This window comes from Microtus ochrogaster, linkage group LG5 (assembly GCF_000317375.1).
Source record: "Microtus ochrogaster isolate Prairie Vole_2 linkage group LG5, MicOch1.0, whole genome shotgun sequence".
Taxonomy (NCBI): Eukaryota; Metazoa; Chordata; class Mammalia; order Rodentia; family Cricetidae; genus Microtus; species Microtus ochrogaster.
The window spans coordinates 41,441,816-41,461,617 of record NC_022031.1 but is presented as its reverse complement, the minus strand read 5'-3'; the positions used below and the strand labels follow the sequence as shown (position 1 = coordinate 41,461,617).

General features: G+C 44.6%; 2 protein-coding genes across 2 annotated transcripts; both read left to right on the top strand.

The window, feature by feature from the left end:
- The first annotated feature begins 4,002 nt into the window (after nt 1–4,002).
- Nucleotides 4,003–12,589, top strand: Hemgn (hemogen). Its single transcript, XM_013351838.1, has 4 exons — nt 4,003–4,081; nt 7,505–7,598; nt 10,016–11,148; nt 12,401–12,589. The coding sequence occupies exons 1-4, from the start codon at nt 4,003–4,005 to the stop codon at nt 12,508–12,510; spliced, it is 1,416 nt and encodes a 471-aa protein (XP_013207292.1). The 3' UTR covers nt 12,511–12,589.
- Nucleotides 12,590–14,778: 2,189 nt separating this feature from the next.
- LOC101998066 (tRNA (adenine(37)-N6)-methyltransferase-like) lies at nt 14,779–18,968 on the top strand. The gene is made up of 4 exons (XM_005362383.1): nt 14,779–14,791; nt 15,910–16,131; nt 17,425–17,599; nt 18,785–18,968. Exons 1-4 carry the CDS (start codon nt 14,779–14,781, stop codon nt 18,966–18,968), a joined length of 594 nt encoding a protein of 197 aa, XP_005362440.1.
- Nucleotides 18,969–19,802: the final 834 nt, after the last annotated feature.

Here is a 19,802-nt window from a genome sequence, read left to right as displayed (position 1 = left end):
GCCTGCCCTGGAACTAACTCTTGTAGACCAGGCTGGCCTCGAACTCACAGAGATCCACCTGCCTCTGCCTCCCGAGTGCTGGGATTAAAGGCATGTGCCACCACTGTCCGGCTTCTTTACATGAAGGCATTTACCACAAAGAATCATCCATCGACACAGGGCCCCTGTCCCTTTATTCTTATTCCTGTATTCCTGTTTATTATTGTCATCGGATACACTGATATTACTTGCTTTCTTTTTAAAACTGTAGACTATTGCTGGGTGGTGGTGGCGGCACATGTCTTTAACTCCAGCACTTGGGAGGTAGAGGCAGGTGGATCTCTGCGAGTTAGAGGCCACCCTGATCTACAGAAAGAGTTCCGGGACAGTCAGGAGTACAGAAAGAAATCTTGTCTCAAAAAAAACAAACATAAACAAAAAACAAACAAACAACGACAACAACAAAAACCACCTGAAAACTATATAATGTCAGGGCTTTTCTTTTTTTATTTTAAACAGGCCTCACTTAGTCCAGGATGACCTTAACACTTTCCACTCCTACCTCAGCTTCCTAGAGCTGGGCATTGGGTGAGTGGCAACGGCAAGAATTCTAGAATGACTATGGTACCGTTTTAAGTAAGTCACAGCAGTCACTGTCCCTCACCCCAGGAAGCTGTCCCCACACACTGCAGTGTGGGCACTTATGGAGATGACAGGGGCCAAGCCTCCTTCAAGATCATGTTATGGGGACAAACAAGTGACTCAAGACTGGTATTTGCAGCCGGGCGATGGTGGCGCACGCCTTTAATCCCAGCACTCGGGAGGCAGAGGCAGGCGGATCTCTGTGAGTTCAAGACCAGCCTGGTCTACAGAGCTAGTTCCAGGACAGGCTCCAAAGCCACAGAGAAACCCTGTCTCGAAAAACAAACAAACAAACAAACAAAAAAAGACTGGTATTTGCCCATTCTGCCAAGAGTTTGAGCCCAGAGGGAGGGTTTGTGTACACTGCACATATCTCTAAAATAAGGCAGCTTTTGTTTAAAAGAGCTGGCCTTATAGGTAGAATGCAAAACTCTCACATTCTGGTAATAAAGCTAAACTTTTCTACAGACAGCGGGACCCTAAGTCAGGCTTGCAAAATAACAGTGTGGTTATTTCTGTCCTAAATTCCCGCTCTTGACTGCTTATCACCCTAGAGACACCTTGCCTGGCTTCCAATCTAGTTCCCTCCAAAGCATCTCCACTGATCTCCCCCACCCAGCATCACCCTCAGTTTGTTAACTTGAGACCCCACCCTCTGGAGTTTCTCTTCACCCTGTTTCTAGATACAAGGAAAGTGGGGCGGAGACAGAGAATGGTCCTGGGGAGTTGTCATGAGCACGAAAGACCTAAGTTCTAGTTCTTTCCAATAATAATGCATGTCCTTGGGCTGGCAATGTGGCTCAGCTGGTAGAGTACTTGCGTAGCATTCATGAGTTCCTAGTTCCATTTCAGCACCAAAAAGGTGTGGTGGTGCCCGCCTGTAATTCCAGTACTCCTGGCACTTGGGAGATGGGGCAGAAGGATCAGGTGTTCAAAACTCATCCTGGGATGTATTAGACACTGATTTTAAGAAAGGAAAACATGTCGTCTGTCCCTTTGGAGAAAATCTGATTTAGAAGTACCTCTGCCATCCTCTAAAGGTGTTCTCAGAAGGATTTCACAATAACTAGTCTACAATATTTATTATTGAACTATCACTCAGCTATTGAGAATTAAAACGTTCTAGGGCAAAACATGGTGGCACATGGCTTTAATCCCAGCACTCAGGAAGCAGAGGCAGACAGAATCCTGTGAGTTATAGGCCAGCCTGGCCTACATACTGACAGCCAGGGCTATGTAGAGAGATCCCGCCTCAAACCAAAACAAACCAAAACAAAAAACAAACATCAGAACATTTAAAATGCTGGTTTAGATTATAAAACACATAATTTTAAAAATTGTATTGAGACCTTTAATCCTATACATGAAAAATCTAAAAAAATTTAAGAGGTAGATTGTAGAAAATGCCTGTTATTATTTTCTATGAGGCTCCTCTGACTAGCACCCTGCCTCAGAGTTACCTGAACTTTAATTGGTTTACATAAGAGAAAGATCAAGGGACTAAGAAACAGAATGGAGCGTAAGTCTTGCTTGTTCAATATGAAGATACAGTTTAGTGGCAGGGCCTTGGGTGTTTGCTATATCTAAGAACTTATTCCTCAGTTAGCATGGTGACACACGTATGCAATCATAGCACTCAGGAAGCTGAGGCAGGAGGATGGTGAGTTGAGATCTGCCTGGGCTATGAAGGAGGTTTTGTCTCAAAGCAAAGAAGAAAAAAAGTAACTAGCGTTTGGCAGATCAAGTTATAGTTTAAACTCACTAGGAAACTCATGTGCACAACCACATTCAGCTGGTCACCCCCTTTGTATGTATTTTACTATACACACATAGGAGAAGGTATGTACATTCATATGTGCATAAAGAGAAAGAAGGTAGCAGGAGAGACACAGAGGAAGAAGTTCACATGTAGCCCGGGCTGGCCCCGAGCTCCCTATGGAGCTGAGGGTAATCTTGAACTTCTAATCCTTCTGCATTTACCTTCCAAGTTCCAGTATGACAGTGTGTGACTCTATGCTGGGCTCACACTTTTATTATTAGTAAAGCAGCTAACATTTATGGAGGTTAGATACCAAAAGTGCCACTTATTGATGTGCTAGGCATACGGAAGATGTCTTGCATAACTAAAGAGACTTCACTATCCCTGTGAACCCAAGCCAGGGCTACTGTCTCTGTGTTCCAGGTCTGTGCTGGCTCCACTCTAGCTTGAACTCAAGAGGCTCTGGAATCCAAACCTTTTCCCTCTTAGTCTGGCTCCAGAACACAATGGGTCCTGTGTCTCCTGACCTTGGCTTCTGTGTTCCCTCCTTGGCTGAGCCATGGTCTCCTGAGCCCCTCTCCTTCATCGGTCTGGTGATCATTGGAGAGAGAGAGCAGTTCCTTTGACTTCAGCTTCGCTTCTGGAACACAACGCCGAGTCTTTTCACTCAGAGGCTTTCCAGCTTCCCCTGGGTGAACTGACAGTGGTCACTAGTCTTTCTGAGTGGTTGAACACAAGTGTAGAGATTGGCGTTGAATGTTAGGGCTTTGAAGGAGATTTCCTGCCTATTCTAGGGAGATACACAGCAAGGCTTGCTAATAGTTTACAATAGGTGAAGGTGAAGAGTCACATCCAGGAAGATTAATCAATAGCTAACTCCACAATCTTCAGTGTCATAAGAAATGTAGGCTGGGTGGTGGTGGTGCATGCCTTTAATCCCAGCAGACAGATCTCTGTGAGTTTGAGGCCAGCCTGATCTACAGAGTGAGTTCCAGGACAGGCTCCAAAGCTACACAGAGAAACCCTGTCTCAAACCACCCCCACCACAAAAAAAAAAGAAGAAGAAGAAACATATGAAATAGGCTAGGCAAGAGAGTGACTATTTACTCATTTTGCAAACAGAGGCACAGGAAAGGGATGTGGGTTGCTCTGGGCCACTGAGTTGATCAGAACCTAGACCCAGGGTTCTTTCTCCACTCAGTCATCTTCATTCATTAAAAAAGCCACCACTCTAGTCACAGCCTGGAGTGCACAACCCCCAGTCATCCGGTGCCTTAAAAAGGAATCCAGGTACATGCTGGCACAAGGAACCACATGGCTGCTGGGCAGGAGGCTGCACACGCCAGATTGTGCCAGAGGGGATTCCCTGGATAAATATGGAGCTTGCAGGAGGACAGGGTCAGCTCAGCCATTTCCCCCTTCACACCTGTGCAGTGTGATAAAGAAGAGTGGAATTTGCTCACAGCTGTGGTCTAACCAGATAAAACTTTTAGGCGGGAAGTGACAAGCAAACTTGAGTGAGTGTGTGTGTGTCTTTTTTAAGTGTTAGTTTTGACATTTTAAAAAAAGCTTTTAGGGCGCTGGTGAAGTCAGAGCGAATACCAAGAAGGTGGTGTGCCGAGATGGACGTGGGGAAGGATGAATCTCATCTGAAGCTCCTCCAGACACCTGACCCTCATCCACGGAGAGCCCATGTCCCAGGTAATGACAGACCTGCAGAGGTGGTGGCTGCGGGGGACACGTTATTTTCCTCTTTTATTGATTAGGTATAAAAGAGAAATGGGATACATCCCTGGGAAGATGGACTGTGACCCGCTGAGTTGCATTTTGATGCTAAGAACCTCGGGGTCTAAAGAAACACAATGGGCAGTAAACAATTAGTGAGAAATTCTCTTCAATGAAAGATAGTGAAGGTACCCAGGACACTCCTTCTGTTCCAAGGCAGAGCAGGCTGGCAGGACATCTGGAAGGATATAGCAACAGGAGTTCCACTAGGGCCTGGTCTATCTGAATGCCCACTCTTTTGCCTTCTAATTTATCTTACGGTCTGTTCTAAAGCAGGATTTCTCAAAGTTTTGTGGAACCCTGGACTTTGAGATACTCAAAGGCACAGTTGAAAAACTTGTAGCTTCTGATGAACCTATGTACCCTTTCTTTGGTTTTGTTTTTTTTTTTTTTTTGTTTTTTGTTTTTGCTTTTTCTCTGAGGCTTTGGAGCCTGTCCTGGAACTAGCTCTGCAGACCAGGCTGGTCTCGAACTCACAGAGATCCACCGGCCTCTGCCTCCCGAGTGCTGGGATTAAAGGCGTGCGCCACCATCGCCCGGCTTACCCTTTCTTAAAATAAAAAAAAATTAAAGACATCATTGCACTAAGAGAGTAATCAACATTGTTAAAATTGTGATATAGCAATATATGTGCTTATTCATAGATGCATGAAGTCATGTATACAGTAGAGGGTCCAATAAACATAGCATCAGATCCAACGGATCCATACCCACAAGTGGTCACTGATACTGCATGCAAGAATTGTGGTGTCATATAGGAAAAAAATTCATTTATTTGAGTGATAAAGTGCCACGCTGCTAAAGCCACTGTGGCTTTTACTTACATTCGCACTGTAGAGGAAAATGTAATTAGAAGTGGGTGAAAATATAATTTTTCCTCATCAAGAATCCCTGGGCTGGGGATGGAGCTCAGTAGCATAATGCTTACCTAGCATGTGTGAGGCCCTAGGTTCAATTCCCGGCACTACCAGAAAAAAAAGAAAAGAAAGGAATGGAGGGAGGGGGGAGGGAGGGAGGGAGGAAGGGAGAGAGGGAGAGAAAGAAAGAACTCTTGTGTCTTAGAACAATAAGTGTCCTAGTCCAAGGGCACTTCGTTTCTTGGAGTTCCCAGTGCATATTGGACAGCCACAGGCTGAGAGGATTAGTGTCAAAGGCCTACTAGTTTTTCTCAAACTTAGGTAGAAATAGACTTCTTTTTTTTTTTTCCTTGGTTTTTCAAGACAGGGTTTCTCTGTGTAGCTTTGGAGCCTGTCCTGGAACTCACTCTGTAGACCAGGCTGGCCTTGAACTCACAGCCTTCTGCCTTCCTCTGCCTCCCAAGTGCTGGGATTAAAGGCATGCGCCACCACCACCCAGACGGTAATAGACTTCTTTAAAAAAATGTTCTTGCAAACTTTGTGTGTGTGGTGGATATTTGCATGTATATGAACCCGTGTGTTTGTGTGTGTGTTGTTTAGGCAAGAGGTTGACATTGAGTGTCTTTTTCCTTCATCATTCTCTTCCTTATTTATTGAGTTAGAATCACAAACCTGAACCCCAAGCTTGCCAGTTTGACCTGTCTACTTAGCCCGTTTGCTTTGGGAATCCCCATGTCAGGCCCTATGAACTAGAGTTGCGGGCCAACCACTGGACTCACTTAACCTGTGCATTTGGGCACTGGAGATATGAACTGTGGTTATGCTTCCGAGGCAAGTGCTTTACCTGCTGAGCCATCATCCCAGGCCGGAATTTGCTTTTCATAGTACCCTGAGTATCTCAAATAATTTTAAGAAACACAATCCTGAAGGGCGATGGTGGCACACGCTTTTAATCCCAGCACTCAGGAGGCAGAGGCAGGAGGATCTCTGTGAGTTCGAGACCAGACAGAGCTAGTTCCAGGACAGGCTCCAAAGCCCAGAGAAACCCTGTCTTGAAAAAAAAAAAAAAAAAAAAAAAAAAAAAAAAAAAAAAAAAAAAAAAAGAAAGAAAGAAAGAAAGAAAGAAAGAAAGAAAGAAAGAAAGAAAGACAGACAATCCTAAGGACAAAATTCTAATAATAAAAGCACAAGTTGAACAGATGTGGTGGAGCACTCTGGAGGCTTGGGATTGGGAATCCAAGGCCACCTACAGATGTGCCAGATCCCTCTAGACAGAATGCACCCTGTCTACCATTCCTTTCTCCAAAAGAAAAAGAAAGGTTAGATGAGTGAATATGCTTATTTCAGTTGGGGATTACTATTATTATTATCATCAGGTTTCTCTGTGTAGCCCAGGCTGGTCTGGAACTCACTTTGTAGACCAGGCTGACATTGAACTCAGTGACCCGCCTACCTTTGTCTCCTGGAGAGCTGGGATTAAAGATGTGTGTCACCATCACTCAACTATCAGTTGGATATGATTACAGTTTGATATAAAAAGGACAAAAACAAGTAGTGATATGCTGTGTTTCCCGTGAGTGGAGTGACTGGCTAGCGATGTGTCAGCTAGCTTAAGTACCGTGTCACAGGGAAATTAGAGTGTTGAAGACTGTGTGAAGGAACTATCTTTGATCTAAGTTAGGTTAATAAAAGATAGGATCACAGTGTGCTATCATAACTACTTTGAATAATATATGGCCTGGATGCAAATAGGGAATACAATGAAAGTAGGTTATTATGTCAAAGATGACCAAACATGACCTATTTTTCTTCTATTACTTAAACAAATATAATTTTTAATAAGTCAGTAGGTCAATAGTGCACTTTTGAACAAATACCATCTGTGTAGGACTCTAAGCTTTTCTCACTCAAATTCTCACTAAATGTCTGCTCCACTGGGTGTGCGTTGCTGCATGCCTCCTCTTCCAGCACTCAGGGGCAGAGGCAGGCGGATCTCTGTGAGTCTGAGGCCAGCCTAGTCTACCCAGCAAGTTCCAGGCCAGGTCTGCCGTGTGAGACCCTGCCTCAAAAAAAAAAAAAAATCTCTTCCATATTCTCTGAAGGTGCAAGAACAAGGAAGACATGGTCCTCGACCTCAAAAATCAAGGGTAAAACTCAGAATAGGGGGTCTAAAAATCTGTAGGGGGCTGGAGAAATGACTCAGCATTTAAGAGCACTTGTTGATCTTCCAGAGGAACTGGGTTCAAATGTTTCTTAACTGTCCCTAATGCCAGGTCCAAGGTATCTGATGCCCTCTTCTGGCCCCCTTAGGCACCAGGTATACACGTGGTGCAGACACACATGCAGACAAAACACCCATAGACATGAAATAATAAGACTTACAAATAATAACTAAATAAACAAAGCTCGGGGGCAGGATACTTGCTGAGGTACCCGCGGGTCACCGTTACATCCCCCAGTAACTTTCCTTCTCACCCAGCAGAAGTCATTGGAACTTGGAGTCTGAGGAACAGAGAGCAACTCAGGAAGAGGAAAGCCGAAGTGCAGGAGAAGCAGACGTCGCAATGGCTCCTTGGGTAGGTTCCTTACCTGAGGCAGGCATGAGTGTGCATGTTGCACGTCCATGCTCTTGCTCACGCCATTTTCCCATGCATCCTATGTCAGGTGGTGGTGTGCCTGTGTGTTTTATTTTGTTTGTTTTTAATGTACTCTCCAGTGGGTTTACTCTCTTGCCCAATGTCTCAGCAGTAGAGTCATGGCAACAGAAATTTCCCCTTTTTTCTTTCTCTGTATTTTCACCATCTCCTGAGGCAGACTCCAGCCACTGAAGCTGGATCATCCAGGGTAGCTCTTGCTACCCTTTATTGGTTCTGCTAGTGTTTAAAAAAAAAGGTGCATAAGGCCTGCTTGGTAGTGCATATGAATAACCCCAGCCCTCGAGAGAGTGGTGGTTGGAAGCTGTGAGTTCTAGGCCTCACGTGGCTTAGTGAGAACACATACTGACACATGAAAACAAGGGGCTGGAGAGACAGCTCAGCCGTCAAGAGCATTGCTCCCACGCCGTATAGATGGACATGCAGGCAGAGCGTTCATGTACGTTAAAATTAGAGGGCAGGTGGGAGGGCCTAGCTGATAAGCAGAAATGACCATCCTGACATCCCAACTTCCTAGTCACTGGCCTTGGGCAATTTACAGAACATCCCATTGCACCTCAATTTTGTCCTCCGCATAATGGCGATAATAGCATTTACCTCCTGGCCTGAAGGAAATATGGCAGGATAGTGCCAGAGACATAGGGAAGCCTAGAGATGGCTCCTATGGTAATGCTGTAGCCCTACTTTATACTGTTTGTGAGTCATTTACCCAAGGCCATAATTCTTAAGGCCACCACACACAATTGGAAGGTATTATTTGTCTCATCTTACCTATAAGGTAGTCAAGAAATGGAGAGGATGAATGACTTGCCCTAGTCACGAGGGAGCATGGACTAAACTTTAGGCCACTCAGATAGTTTTGTATCTTTAAAACAAATTTTATTATTATTATTTTACTTTTTTTTTGAGATAGGGTTTCTCTGTGTGGCCCTGGCTATCCTAGAACTCACAGAGATTCACCTGCCGCTACCTCCCAAGTGCTGGGATTAAAGGTGTGCATCACTACACCCAGCTTTACATTTTATTTTATCTGTGTGTTTTCCACTGAACTGTCTCTTTGGCCTTGATGATGACGATGACTTGAGAGAAAAAGAATTTATTAGAGAGTCAGAACCCAACTTTCACAGTTGGTTATGTCCACCATACAAGCCCTAGGGATGAATTGGGCTTGATGGCAAGTTCCTTTACCCACTGAGCCATCTCACTGGCTTTGTTTCATATTTTAAAAATTGTGTGTGCACATGCACGTGAGAACAGATGCACCCAGAGGCCAGAGGTCCATGGGATCCCTCTGGAGCTGGCATTATATGCAGTTGTGAGTTGCCCCATGTGGATGGTGGGAAACAAATTTGAGTCCTTGGCCAGAATAGTATATTCTTTTAACTCTTGATCCATCTCTCCATCCAAGCTCGATTTTGTAGTTATATTTTAAGTTACATTTTATTGATTTAGTATGTGAGGGTGTGCGTGCATCCGTGCATGCAGAAGTCAGAGGACAACTTTGGGGAGTCACTTCTCTCCTCCCACTGCATGCATCCTGGGTCAGTTTTCTTCTCCCACCACATGGATTGCAAATGAATGCAGGCCAGCAGTCTTTGCAGGACGGCCTGACCCATCACCTCAGTCCTAATAAAGACTTTAGTTAGCTCACCAAGCAGTGAATTTCCATAGGTTTTTCATATATTCTTAGGTTACGTTAACATCCTCTCTCTAGCGCATGCATATGTACAGGTATATGCACATATCTGTATTTGTGTGTGTGTGTGTGTGTGTGTGTGTGTGCATGCGTGCAAGTGTGAGCAAGTAGGCAGACAACCTGAAGTGTCATATTCAGGAACAATAGCCACCACCTTTGAGACAGGGTCTCTCACTGGCCTGGAGCTTATTGATTAGGATCCACTAGCTGGCCAGGAGGGTCCAGGGATCTCTGCCTCTGCAGCTCTGAGATTATAAACTCACGGCACCACACACTGTTTTCACCTGGGTGCTGAAGATAGAGTTCAGCTAAGTCCTTTACCCTCAGAACCACCTTCTCAAGATTGAGTGTTCTCTCTCATCCCCCCCCATTACACATACACACGCATGCACACACACACACACACACATGCGCACACACTCTAGTTTTAAAACCATAAAATCCTGCATGGACACTTTCCGAGCAAGTGAACACTGAGGACTCTCAGGACTGTTCATTTTGCAAACTCAGAGACTGAGGTCTGGGGAGAGTAAGGGCTTGTTTAAGGTCAAATAACAAGGCCACAAAGACAGGGGTGGGTATTGGAAGCATCCATTTAAATCCTGTAGCCCTGTTGCTGACAGTCATTCTGGTCTCTCTGCAGAGAACAGAAAAAACGCAAGTGTCAAAGCACAGGAAAAGGAAATTCAAGAGGCCGAACGAGACAAAGAGGCACAAAGGTGCAGGCAGAAAAGCAAAGGGTGCAGGAAGAAATGGAGTGCCCTGTAAGCCCCGTGACTGCAGTCCCCCCACTGGTGGTGTGCCCCCCAGAAGCTGTGCCTGCACAACACTGTGCTGAAGTGCACCAGGAGGGAGCAATACAGAACCACTCTCAAACATACAAACACACGGCCAAACCGGAAGACCTCTCTCCTAGCACGTGCCAGGAAATGACTGCACTTCAACATTCTTCTAAAATGTGCCAAGACACGGCTGAACCCGAGGTGCTCTCTCCTAAAATGTGGTGGGAAACAGCCGTGCCCCAAGACCATTCTTCAAAAGCACCCCAAGATACGGCTGGACCTGAGGCGCTCTCTCCTAAAATGTCCCAGGAACCAGCTGTACCCCAAAACCACTCTTTCAAGGCACCCCAAGATACGGCTGGACCTGAGGCGCTTTCTCCTAAAATGTCCCAGGAACCAGCTGCGCTTCAAGAACATACTTTGAAAATGTGCCAAGATGTGGCCAGGCCTGAAGTCCTGTCTCCTAAAACACATCAAGAGGCAGCCGTTGTTCCCTGGACAACACTTGGAGATGCTGTTGGCCCAGGATGCTCTCCTGCAGCACTCCCCCCATCAGATGTGCCTGAAGGCTGCCCACTTGACGCATGCCCCAAATCAGTCACACCAGAGAAAACCGCTTGCCAAGCAGATCAGGGCTTGGCTGTGACTGAAGGCTGCTTTCCTGAAACACGAGAACCCAGTGCATCTGAAGACGTTTCTATAAAAACACTCCAAGGAGGAACGGAACCTGAATTCATTTCTCATGAGATCTACAAACTCACTGAGCCTAAAGTTTCCTCTCCTGAAACAATCCAAGACTCACCTGGGCCTGAAGAATATTCACCTGAAGCCTGCCATGAAATGCCTGGGCCTGAAGACCTCTCTATCAAGACCTGTGAGAAAAGGGATGGGCCTAAAGACTACCTTCCAGAACAAACCCAGGAAACAGGTGGGGCCCAAGGACAGGACCCTCTTGCCTACCAGGACAGTGATGGTGCCTATCGTTTCTCTCAAGGTAGGATATTTGAATAGCAACAACTCCCTCTAGATTCGTGATCGAAAGCAGCTGCTCACAGTAGCTAGTTATCTCAATGGGAGCTGTAACTATCACTGAATCCTTTCGAAGAAAAGATATTTTTCAGGTGACCAACATTCTGTTGGCACATTTCCAAAACATTTAAATAATTGGGAATTCTATTTACCCATTTTGAGAAACCATAGTAAGAGAAACAAACCTGGAATAGGATTAATTATGTGCAAAAAATGCTCTTTTTTGGTTTCTGAGCTAGTACTCACTATGTAACTGTGCTGGTTGGTTTTTATTGCTCGGTCCTCTGGAAGAGCCCCAAGTCCTCTTAAGCAGTCAGACATTTCTCAACCCCTAAAAAGGCCACACACGTACGCGTGCACGCACACACACACACACACACACACACACACACACACACACACACGCACGCACACTGAGAGAGAGAAAGAGAGAAAGGGAGAGAGGATAGAGACATACATCCCTCTTTTTAAACACAGAATCCTGAGCTAGGGGTGCTGGTGTACACCTTTAATCCTAGCATTGAAGGGGCAGAGGTAGGTGGATCTCCGTGAGTTCCAGGTCAGCATGCATAGTGAGTTCCACACAGCTGGTGCTACATAATGCGACTCTGTAAAACAAAACAAGCCAACAAAATCCACCTTGGCCTAGAGGAGAGAGGGCTTAGCGGTTAAGAGCATGTACTGTTCTTGCAGAAGACTCAAATTTGGCTTCTAGCACCCATGGTGACTTTCTTTACAAGTGCCTGTAATTCCAGTTCCAGGAGGTCTAATGCCTTTCTCTAGCCTTGAAGGACTCCTGCACACGCCTGGTGCACACAAACGAACCCAGCACACAAATACACTTAAAAATAAATCTCTCAAAAACAGCACATACTGCTCTCTCTAAAAAAGAATCCCATCGGACGGTGGTGATGCACACCTTTAACCCCAGCACCTGGGAGGCAGAGGCAGGTGGATCTCTGTGAGTTTGAGACCAGCCTGGTCTACAAAGTGAATTCCAGCACAGCCAGGGCTACACACAGAAACCCTGTCTCCAAAAACAAAAAAACAAAAAACCCCACAAACCCCACATCTCTGTGAAGTGACACGACATTTTGCTATCTAATTTAGCTGAAATGTGTATGCAAGCCTGTAGCATGGTCTCCCTCTTCCAAGTGAGTGACAGGCTGTGCCAAAATTGTCTATTGACTCTATTATTTTGTGTTTTGATTTTACAGAAACGAAGGAAAAAGCCAAAGCAGATCAAGATCCAGAAACACCATCAAGTCCACAGGGTCTACAAGAGAACTGCTCAGAAGACGACCCTGATAGCTATGTTCTGTCTTAACAATACTCAGCGATGAATATAGCATACACATCTTCTCTTGTAAAATTTTACTGAAACATTGTAGCAATTGCTACAATTTGCATTACTGTTTTAGCTTGTGTTTTTTCCATGTAGATCTTATCTGAAAGAGAGAACTAACTTTCAAAGGCTCTAACACATAGACAATAGTGTGTGTGTGTGTGTGTGTGGTGTGTGTGCTGTCTGAGGATGTACATATGTATGTGGGGGAAGATAGTAGAGGGAGGGACAAATAAGAGCAGGGGAAGGGGTGAGTAGTTGATTTTCCTTTAAGAAGAAACATATATTTGGTAATTGTGAGAAGACAGCAATTTGATATGAACACTTAATATTTTGAAAGTATATAGTTTTTTGTGAATTTTGTCAGTTATTGATGTAATTTCAGAATTTTATTCAAGCTTTACATGGCTCGCTGAGCTAATCTAAACAAGTCTTATTCTAGAACTTCTTGCAAAATATTTTGGAATTATAAACATCATTTACTTCTGTGTGTGAATCTGGACCTTCTACTTCTATTTTTTTTAAAGCTGAGTTTGTGAAAAACGTACATTGAATCATCACTTGCAGGCTAAGCTGTTGCCAAGACAGCATCTTGATATGTGCTGCAATGGGGAGGAGGGTGGTAAAGCACCGAATGGCAGGCCATCTTTGTTCACTAGGGTTTAATCTGGTCTCGTGGAGAAACAAAACAGAAAACAAATCATTCCGAAAGAAAGCAGCGAATGCAGCAGCTTCCTCTCCGAGGAGCCTCCAGCCTGGCTCTTGGCTGTGCTGTCCTCTCTATGAGAGTGCCTCTCTTTCTTTAACACCCATACTTAAAACCTATATTAAAGTAGCATTAACACGCTCCCCCAAAGGGAGCAGTGCTGGTGCCATAGGAATGGGACATGGAGACGGGAGGAGCGCTCACCTCTCCGGAGTGGAGACTTGGAGGATTGCAAGATCCCTTAGAACTACAGTTATGGGGAGTTAACACCTGTCCATGTGGGTGTTGGGAATTGAACTTAGGCATTCTACAAGAGCAACAGTGTTCTTAACCACTCAGGTTTTTCTTTTCTTTATCGTTGGTCTTTTTGAAGACAGGGTTTTATAGAGTCCGGGCTGGCCAGAAACTCACCTCGGAAGCATGTGTCCCTAGCTTCATGCAGTGCTAGGGCTCGAACCAAGGACTTTGTACATACCAGGCAAACACTCTTCCAACTGAGAAGAGTCTGCTTTAAAAATAAAAAGTGTGTATGTATTCTTGGGTACTAGTGAAAGTGAGTGGGTTTGTGTTCAAAAACAGCACATACTGCTCTCTCTAAAAAAGATATGCCTGTGAGACCAGATGTTTGTCTCCCTCAGGGGCTCTCCATTTTATATATTCAGGTAGGCTCTCTCACTTGAACCCAGAGTTCATGCTTGAGCAAGCCAGCTTCTTCCAGGGATTGTTTGTCTCTAGCTCCAGGAGGTCACTACACCTCCCTGGCATTTACATGGGTTCTGGCAACCTGAACTCTAGCCCCTGACATGCATGGCAAGTGCTTTACCCACTGAGCCACCTCGCCAGCCCCTTGTCCTGTTTCCCTCCACCGTTGCCTATAAACTTATATTGTTTTCTTAGCTCTACCCAGACACCAGTGTGAACCAAATTATTTCTGTTTTCTTGTTGGTTTGGAGGTCTGAGATCACGAATTAGAATCTCCCCAGAGTGGAGTACCTGAGCTCCACTCTGTACTGCCCTTTTCTTGTGGCAGGAAGGAGTTTGGGCATGCAGGAACTACATCTGAAGACTTACTGTGTGTGGCCCTGGCTGGCCTCCAACTCACAGGGATCAGCCTGCTTCTGCCTCCCCAGTATATGTGTATATAGTGTGTGTGTACATATGTGCAGGTGCCCGTGGAGGCCAGAAGAGGCATCAGATCCCGTGGAAGTGGAGTTACTGCCCGTTGTGAGCTGCCCAACATGGGTGCTCGAAATCTAACCTGGATCTTCTGGAAGAGCTGCGGTGCTTTCAACTGCTTGAGCCATCTCTCCAGTTCCTTGAGGTTGTTTTTAAAGGCAGATTCCTAGATCTAGTGTCTCCAAGTCTACTTTGAGTTTCAGTAGTTGGCACAGTTAGTAATTACACACTTTTGGTATGATTAGCAAGTGACTAACATGTCTTTCTGGAGGACAAATACCTTCCACTGTTCAGTTTGACTCTCGTATTAATAGCGCCGACTAGTGGCAACTGCAGCTTTTATTCGGTTCATTTTTAAAAGCGTGCAGATGTTGCCCGAAGGTACTCAAACTTGTTTCTCCAGCTAGACAAGACCAGTGTCTCCTAAAAGAAAAAAGCCTTTCGTAAATTTCATGTACAAGACTCTTGATAGAGGACACAGTATCAGTTTTAACTTAAAAAAAAAAAAAACCACAATTTCCTCATAAAACCCACAATTTCCTCTTAAACACCTGCCTCCTAATACTGGTTATTTCCCACTCGTGACTTGCTAGTCTGTGACAATGAACTTAGAAGAAATAGCTTTTCATAGTTAAGCCTTTAGTCTGCGGACTTGCTTATTTTTAATATTTTACGTTACCGTTACAGGTAATAGGTGGATTCTCGCTGCCCACCCCCACCCCCCAACCAAGATTTTGAAATTCCAGAAACACAATCATGTACGCAAAGAAACAGTTTGGCTAAAAGACTCTTACAAGTGGTTAAAGCGCCGGCAACTGGATATTGCATGAGATTAAAATACAATTCTTGCCGGTCCCAGCTTTTCAATGTGTGTGCTGGCTCTTTACTCTCATCTTGGTTCTGGCGGTTTGGAGCTCACGAAACGTCCCTATTTATTAACTCCTAGGCTAGGTTGGCTGTAATAATATACACCACTCTTGATTTATTTGGGCTTCTTTCTCGACAAATAGTTATTACTGAAAAAGTGGAGCAGGGTGGCAAATACAACATGCAGCCCACGGCCAAACAGAATTTTATATATTTAACCTCCAGTTCTTTGGCTCAGCGGGTAAAGGAACCCGCTAACACTGACGAGCCGAATTTGATAACCGGAGCGGAGCCACGCGGTGAAAGGAGAGAAGCGCCTCCTGCACTGTCATCTGACTTCCACATGCTCCCACGGACACATAAATGTAAAAAAAAAAAAAAAAAAAAAAAAAAGAAAGAAAAAAAGAAAATTAAGCTCCCAAATTTCAGTTCTTTAGCTGTGCGGCCATAGTTTACACGCCATTTCCCTTTAAAACGCTGGGTCATTTTTTAGTCATGGAGGACGCTTATAATTCAAGAGTATCTTGGCGTGCACATCTTTATCCATGTGTACCATCCTCGGAGGGCACACTGCATGCCGCATAATGGATAGAAGGTGGGCCGCCCGCACAGCTTCTCTGCGACCACCGCAGCCCTCCACGCGGAAACTGGGCCGCCATTGACTGCGTTCTCCAAGACCCGGCACCGAGCGACAACTGCGCAGGCGCCCAAGCCCACAGGGCGGAAGCGGAAGCGGGAAGCTGCGTACGGCGTGTGGACGATTCAGCGGCCTGCAGCCATGCGCGGCTTGGCGGAGCGGGGTTCCTGCACCCCAGCGGCCCCGTGCGGGTGCACTCAGCCGGCCCTGGAGACAGGTAAATTATAGGGACTCGTAGGCGCCGCGGCCAGCTTCCTTGCCGAGAAGAACGCGAACTGCCTGACGGGCCTTCTTGTCTTTGCCGCCAAAGTGAGGGTCACGTGTCTCCACGATCACGTGACCTGCCAAGGCCAATGAGAGTGACGTAGCACGTTCTTGGTACACGGGGGTGTGGTTTGGCCGTAGTCCCAGCACAGTAGCTGTGGGCCGGCCATGTGTTTTGTGGTCCTTTTTCTTTAGGAAGCTACAGAGGACTAGGATGTGTGTGGCTGATGCTGTCATTTGGTCCCAGTTTCTTCGTCTTTAATCCTATTACACAGGAACATGGATGGAGAATTTAGCAACAATAATAAAAAAAAAACAAAACAAACCCAAACAAACAGTAGTACCTGAAAATACTCTTGGAAGAAACTTGGAAGTTGTCAGAAATATACACAATATAGATGGACAGAGAAAGCCAGTCTAGGAAGCTAATATACAGTGTGGTGTCTGCTTTTACAGAATTAGGAGTAAATGAAGTATTGTTTAGGCTCAAAAGTACATATGATAAGGTCATGTTCTGAAAGGAAACATGGTGATAAAGATTGGATTGCAGCTCCGAAGGTAGTCCGCAGGCATGCAAGGAGCACTGTAGTTGTGTGCCTGCTGGGCTTGTTATGGTTTTTCCGTACATATTGCATATAATCTTTGCTATGTATAAGTAATAGAGTTTTGTGAGAGACAGTCCCAGATTTATAGCCTTCCTGGTTGTGCTAATAAAATAGATTTAATGCAAATGTGGTAAAAATGGAGATCTCTTCAAAGAACATAAAAGAAGTAATTATAAATATAAATTGTAATTTATACCTCAATATATAATCAACACATTTGTTATGTTAGTGTAATTTATGTATTTATATAACTACACTTAAAAATTGAGGTGGGTATGCTGGTGCACAACTGTTTTCCCAGCAGCTGGGAGATGGGACTGATGCTGGAGGTTCATGAGTTTGAGGCTGGCCTGAGTTACTTAGTAGGACTCTATATTTAAACATTTTTTTTAAAAAAAAAGATTTACTTATGTATTATCTGTACAGTATTCTGCTTGCAGCACCAGAAGAAGGCCCCAGATCTCATTACAGATGGTTGAGAGCCACTATGTGGTTGCTGGGAATTGAACTCAGGATCTTTGGAAGAGCAGTCAGTGCTCTTAACCTCTGAGCCATCTCTCTAGCCCTTAAACATGTTTTTAGTAGTTGTATTTGTACCTAGATTTTTCTTTTGAGTGATCTTACACGATTTTCTTCCATAGGAAATCTTTTAACTGAGCCAATAGGCTACTTGGAGTCGTGTTTCTTGGCCAAGAATGGTACTCCAAGGCAGCCGTCCATTTGCAGCTACTCCAGAGCCTGTTTGAAGATCAGAAAGAGCATCTTTAATAATCCTGAGCATTCGTTGATGGGCCTGGAACAGTTTTCTCATGTTTGGTAAGTTGTTTAAGAAGTGGTAGTTTGGGTCCTGAGAAAGCACAGTCATTTGAAGGTATCTTTGGTATCTGCCATCTCTACCACCCTAATCTATATGATTATAGATTATGTATGGATTCCCATACTCAATTTCTGCTTTTGGTTGTTTGCATATCTGGGTACCTTTAGGAATCTGGGATTCACTGAAGGAACATGTTTTAACTACAGCTTGTTCTAATTATGACGGCTTCCTTGTGTTAAACTGAAGCCATGGATCTCCTAGATTCTGCCCATGGGTCCTTATGCTGGTCTCTACAATAAGAATCAACCAAACTGTGACCTGTGGTCCCCTCTTTATCTGTCTACATCCGCTTGTGGGATCGCAGCTGTGCCTGTGTAACATGATCTGAAGCTGCATGCTGTCTCTGGCATGCCTATTGGTTTATGTATTGTGTGTGGCTACCACTGTAAAACTCTGCTCTGGTAGCAGAATAGTTGAAACTATGTCTGATTGGCCTCAAATCCTAAAATATTTGCCATCTGACCTTTCACAGAATAAGTTTGTGGGCCCTGTTGTAGGCCCTTGAAGAGTTCAGTTTACCCTCCCTAAAAGGCAGAAAGCCATAAGAGTTTGGATTCTACTTGCTCTCATTAAGAGTTCTGTTTCTACCCGTGTTTACCTTGCCCTAGAGGGAAATGCAGTGTTAGGTTTTTTAGTTCATTCTCTTAATCATCACTGAGGCTCAGTGTTAGCTGTTTTGTGGTTCCTGTATAAATTGTACGCTCTTGTTCCTGGCTTTGAGTCCTGTGTTGAGTTCTTTACTTGGTCATTTATATAAGAATGACTTATATATTATAAATAATCAGCTAACCCACAGTATAGCAAAGATGTATAACAAAGATCTTTCCTGTTCTGTTTAGAAAGGCCTTGTCAGGTTGAATGTTTCTGAGCTTCGATTTCTTCTCCCTCAGCGTGAGGGCTAAATTATGCTTCCTAGGATTGTTACAGTACAAAGTGGCTATGAAAATGTTAAGTTCTTGCTGTATGCCAGTCTTTGTGTGGAGATGACTCTCTTCCCACCAGGATGGAGGGAGGACTCATTTCCCATGATTGAGAAATTTAATAAAAACTATTCCCTTCTCAAGTCATTATACTAAAATAATTTGTCCTCTTTTTAAACAAATGGCTTGGTTTGTTTTCAATAGGATTTTGTTTGTTTTTCACAAAAACGGCCATTTGAACTACAAGGCAAAAGTACAGCCGCCTAGGTTGAATGGGGCAAAGACTGGAGTGTTCTCCACAAGGAGCCCACATCGCCCTAATGCAATAGGACTGACGCTGGCCAAGCTGGAGAAGGTGGAAGGTAACACAGTTACTGCACTCTACTAATGCTGGCTGCCGGGCAAGGCGGGAGGTCGCTCATTCCTGCTTTAGTGACCCTGGCCATGCTGGGCGAGGCGGGAGGTTACTCACGCACTGCTACTTTGCCCTTTCCTGTCATACTCCTAAAATCAGCTTAGATTCACTGTTAGCTACTGTTCATGCCAACACTGTGGCATCACTTTGAGAGCCCTCAGGTGCCTAGGAATGTGTGATGATTGAAAGGGTGTCAGCATGAGAAATACTACAAAACCAACTCTCAGAAGGTGCTCAGAGCTTGTTTTTATCATTCTGCTATGAAAAACCAGTGCTACTTTTTAAAACTCATATCTTTTGTAATCCAAGACACATCTCACCAGCTGGGGACTAAGTATTCAGGTATATGAGCCTTTTAGCCCTCTCTCATTCAAGCCACCACACTCCACATCTGTTTAACCATTGACTTTGTGTCAGGCTTTGTAAATGGTTGAGATACATTGATGACTAACTCAAATAGAAATCCCTGCCCGTGCAGAACTTAGCCTCTGCTGAGGCAGGTGAAATCAGAAAAGTGAATGGCAAACAAACACTAATAACTTATGAACACTGTCGACGTGGAGACAGGAGTGCTTCTTATTCTACCTGTTGTAAAGATCACGTGTCAGAAGGTCAGAAGGCCAGTTGATAAGAGAGAAGCCTAGTAAATAATGTTCATGCATAGGGATGAGTGACAGTTTCCTATGAACTCTTGAGTTCTCTGTGAATTCTATCATTTAGATAGTCCTGTGTCATCTTTACCCTGGTCCAGGGTTGCACATAGCATGTTTCAGACATCTGGGTTTTCCTTCCTTCCTTCCTTCCTTC

Bases quoted from the DNA above. Each gene is read 5' to 3' on its own strand.
- LOC101998066 (XM_005362383.1), top strand. The intron at 16,132-17,424 runs GTAAATTATAGG...TTTCTTCCATAG, and splicing joins TCAGCCGGCCCTGGAGACAG to GAAATCTTTTAACTGAGCCA. The intron at 17,600-18,784 runs GTAAGTTGTTTA...TGTTTTCAATAG, and splicing joins GAACAGTTTTCTCATGTTTG to GATTTTGTTTGTTTTTCACA.
- Hemgn (XM_013351838.1), top strand. From the start codon at position 4,003: ATGGACGTGGGGAAGGATGAATCTCATCTGAAGCTCCTCCAGACACCT. The intron at 4,082-7,504 runs GTAATGACAGAC...CTCACCCAGCAG, and splicing joins ACGGAGAGCCCATGTCCCAG to AAGTCATTGGAACTTGGAGT. The intron at 11,149-12,400 runs GTAGGATATTTG...TTGATTTTACAG, and splicing joins TGCCTATCGTTTCTCTCAAG to AAACGAAGGAAAAAGCCAAA.